General features: G+C 58.3%; 1 protein-coding gene across 1 annotated transcript; it reads left to right on the forward strand.

The window, feature by feature from the left end:
• The first annotated feature begins 2,023 nt into the window (after nt 1-2,023).
• On the forward strand, nt 2,024-3,779 carry LOC117191472 (serine/arginine repetitive matrix protein 1-like). The gene is made up of 3 exons (XM_033396329.1): nt 2,024-2,954; nt 3,051-3,394; nt 3,450-3,779. The coding sequence occupies exons 1-3, from the start codon at nt 2,024-2,026 to the stop codon at nt 3,777-3,779; spliced, it is 1,605 nt and encodes a 534-aa protein (XP_033252220.1).

Genomic DNA, 3,779 nt, shown 5'->3' on the forward strand with positions numbered 1-3,779 from the left:
TTAAGGCTAGAGTAACCAAATTTGGTATCCGCACTCCTGTTAGATTTTACTATAAAACGTGTATCTAAAAGTTTCGCCCCACCCCTTTCCGCCCACACAAAGAACGAAAATCTGTTGCATCCACAATATTGAGGATACGAGAAAACGAAAAACGCAGAATCATAGATAATGATCATATCTATCAGATTGCTGAATCTGGATCAGATCAGATCATTTTTATAGCCAAAAGGAACAAATCAATTTGCACTGGCTACGCAGCCCCCGACGTCACGCTCAGACTGATTTTCTGTCTCTCTCGCACGCACTCTTTGTCGTGTCGTTTAATATTAGCGGCGTCTGCCGGAGGAGAGCCATACTGACTTAGTATCGGGTATAACCGTATAGTTGCGGTGTCCGCAGCAACTCACAACGTTCCCCTCGTTATACCCGTACTCAAAATGAGTATTGGGGTATATTAGATTTGTGGTAAAAGTGGATGTGTGTAACGTCCAGAAGGAATCGTTTCCGACCCCATAAAGTATATATATTCTTGATCAGCATCAATAACCGAGTCGATTGAGCCATGTGTGTCTGTCCGTCTGTCCGTCCGTCCGTCTGTCCGTCTGTCCGTCCCTATTAGCGCTTAGTGCTCAAAGACTATAAGAGCTAGAGCAACGATGTTTTGGATCCAGACTTCTGTGATATGTCACTGCCACAAAAATATTTTAAAACTTCGCCCCGCCCACTTCCGCCCCCACAAAGGACGAAAATCTGTGGCATCCACAATTTTTAAAATACAAGAAAACCAAAAAAGCAGAATCGTAGAGAATGACCATATCTTTTAGACTGCAGAATCTGAATTGGATCGTATTATTATTATAGCCAGCATCAAGAAAACAATTTCATTTTTTCTCGCCCTGTCTCTCTCTAACACACACGTAGCATAGGCCGCTTTGCTTAGAGTAAAATATTAGCGCCTAGATCTCAGAGACTACAAAAGCTAGAGCAACCAAATTTGGTATCCACACTCCAAATATATCGGACCGAGACGAGTTTGTTTCAAAATTTCGCCACACCCCCTTCCGCCCCCGCAAAGGACGAAAATCTGGGGATATTCAAAAATCTCAGAGACTATTAAGGCTAGAGTAACCAAATTTGGTATCCGCACTCCTGTTAGATCTCACTATAAAACGTATATCTCGAAATTTCGCCCCACCCCTTTCCGCCCACACAAAGAACGAAAATCTGTTGCATCCACAATATCGGGTTGCGTGGTGCGTCGACGGACGAGGGGGCACCCGAGAAGGGGGTTCCGAGATGAGCAGAAGTTCGGGTCCGGGTCCAGGGCATCGAAGCCAGCTGCTAACGTCGGGGATGGCGGGACAAAAGCGGATGCCGCCCGTGCGCGGTCTACCGGCTGGGGAATCGGATGATCCCTGGGTCCGAGGCGCTGCACGGGGGTGACATCCGCGTCTAAGCCGATCCAGAGACGGGCGGAGCTGGCCACGGGGGGCGGCCCGATGTTTGGCAGCACGGAGGACCTATTGATCACGAGCTGGGAGATCGGTCAGCACCCTGGACTGGAACCCAAGGACGGGCTGGAAGAAAGGCAAGGTGAGATGAGGAACCCAAGAACTCGGGAGGCTTACCAGATTCAAGGCGAAGCCAAACAACACGTCGCCAGACCTGGAAGTAGAAAGGGCCAAATAAAAAAAAAAAAGAGAAAAAGGAAGAAAAAGTGGGAACCGAAGGAAAGCTAACAAAACCAGGGGGCACCCTAGGGTTAACGCGGCGAGAGGCGCGGATAACTTTCAAAACGGGAGCGAGCGAGAGAGCCAGCTGGAAGGCAAGAGAGAGCCGTCCCACGGGCCCATGTAAGGCACCGTTACAGGGAACGGTGAGCACCGGCACGAGCCCTTATAAAGGGGGAGCAGCGCACGATCAGGTCTTTTCAAAAGTTGACCACGTGGGAAAAAAAGATGCAGCAGCACTTAATAAGGTACATACGGAGCAGCGAAAATGGATTCGCCGCGGGTATCAGGCTATGGGTGATACGCAAAGTCGGCGGCAGGCGTACCAGGTCGAGCGCGAGGAGCAAAGGGCGAGTAGGAGTAGGACCCCGGAGCTACAGTTATTGGCCTCACCGCTAGTGTCAGCCGCGGGATCCATGGGACCGACGGTGTCCCCCGTGGTATCGCCGGGGTACACCGAGGCGGAAAGTGACCTAGAATTGGTGAGCTGGGAGCCGGCGCCACGGAGAAAACGCGCACGCGAGGCGAAGCGCGAGGAGCCCCGGACCAGCAGACGTGAGGAGCCCCACACCAAGCGCGAGGAGCCCCGGACCAGCAGACGCGAGGAGCCCCGCACCAGCAAGCGCAAGGAGCCCCGGACCAGCAGGCGCGAGGAGCCCCGGACCAGCAAGCACGAAGAGCCCCGCACCGGCAAGCGTGAGAAGCCCCACCCCAGCAAGCGCGAGGAGCGGCCTGAGGGTGGAAGGAGGGGGCGCACGGAGACGCGGAAGGAGGAGCCCAGTGAGCGGGCCTCGAAGCGGGCGTCCCCGCGTTCGACGCGTACGGCCAAGGAAGAGGAGTCGTCGGCACGCACAAGGGGGAGGTCGACGGCGCGGCGAGGGGATCAGCGGCCGACAGACCCACAGGTCGAGGAGCCGCAGCCAACGCCGACCGAAACCGCGGTCAAAGAGCCGCAGACAACGCCGACCGAAACCGCGGTCAAAGAGCCGCGGGCAACGCAGGCCGACATCGCGGAAAACAACGCGGCCGCTGAGGCACGACGCCTCGCGGAATGGCACCGGCGGTTCGCGCTGGCCGCGGCGGCGGAGGAGCGGAGGCAACGGCGTGTATGGGAGGACGCCTTGTCGCTGGCAAAGAGGCTGAAGACCACGCAGGAGGCTGAAAAGGCGGCGCAAGAAGCGGAGGCGGAGCGCCACAAACGGGACGTCGCGCACCAATGGCGGTGTATTAGCCGGATCGACGCAGCGGAGCAAAGGGAGATGGCGCGTCTGCGTGCGGAAGCGGAGAAGGCAAGGGTGACGCGGGCGGAGGGCGCGGCAGACGGGCTGGCGGTGATCTCCAGCGATGAGGAGGAGACGGAGTGCCCACCAGCGCCGAAGGCGGCTCGAGTCCAGTCGCCCGAAAAGGAGTGGCAGGAGAGGCTACGACGAGCCGAGGTGGAGGAGGAAGAGCTCTGGCAGCCACCCCCTGAACACGTCGAGTCCGAGGAGGAGCCACGGCCGCAGGCCCCACCGTCACCGGGGGCAGAGGAAGAGCTGTTCCAGCGTCGGCCGCCGGCTGACAACGCGCGTGGTCAAGGGGGTCAGCAGCAGCAGCATCAGCAGCAGCAGCAGCACTGGCACGGGCCACAGGGAGCCGCCATACGCGGTACGAGACGGCATGATGTGGCACGTGCAAACGCTGCACATATCGTGGGCCTCTGGGCCCGCGCCCCAGCAGCCCGGGCAAGAGGCGAGGGAGGCTCGACTGTGGGAGGAGGCACCATGCGCCAGTGACGAGCGGGACCCGAGGCGGCGGGCACGGCCACAGGAGTCGACAGGCCCAGCGGTGGCACCCACAGCCGAAGAGGTGCCCGAGGAGGCGCCCGGGGGGACGGCAGAGGTCGAGACGGAGGGTACGACGAACACGCCAACATCACTGACGGCGGAGGGCCCAGCGGCGGCACCCGAAGTCGAGGTGGCGACCGACGGCGAAGCGGATGACGGCGCGAGAGCAACGGCGGAAGCGAAGAAGGACGAGGCTGCGGAACAACACTCACCTGAGCCATGA

The sequence above is a fragment of the Drosophila miranda genome, assembly GCF_003369915.1.
Source record: "Drosophila miranda strain MSH22 chromosome Y unlocalized genomic scaffold, D.miranda_PacBio2.1 Contig_Y1_pilon, whole genome shotgun sequence".
NCBI lineage: Eukaryota > Metazoa > Arthropoda > Insecta > Diptera > Drosophilidae > Drosophila > Drosophila miranda.

Coding starts and splice junctions, on each gene's coding strand:
- LOC117191472 (XM_033396329.1), top strand. CDS start 2,024: ATGGGTGATACGCAAAGTCGGCGGCAGGCGTACCAGGTCGAGCGCGAG. Junction 2,955..3,050: donor CGTCGCGCACCAATGGCGGT/GTATTAGCCGGA, acceptor AGGGCGCGGCAG/ACGGGCTGGCGGTGATCTCC. Junction 3,395..3,449: donor GCGGTACGAGACGGCATGAT/GTGGCACGTGCA, acceptor GCGCCCCAGCAG/CCCGGGCAAGAGGCGAGGGA.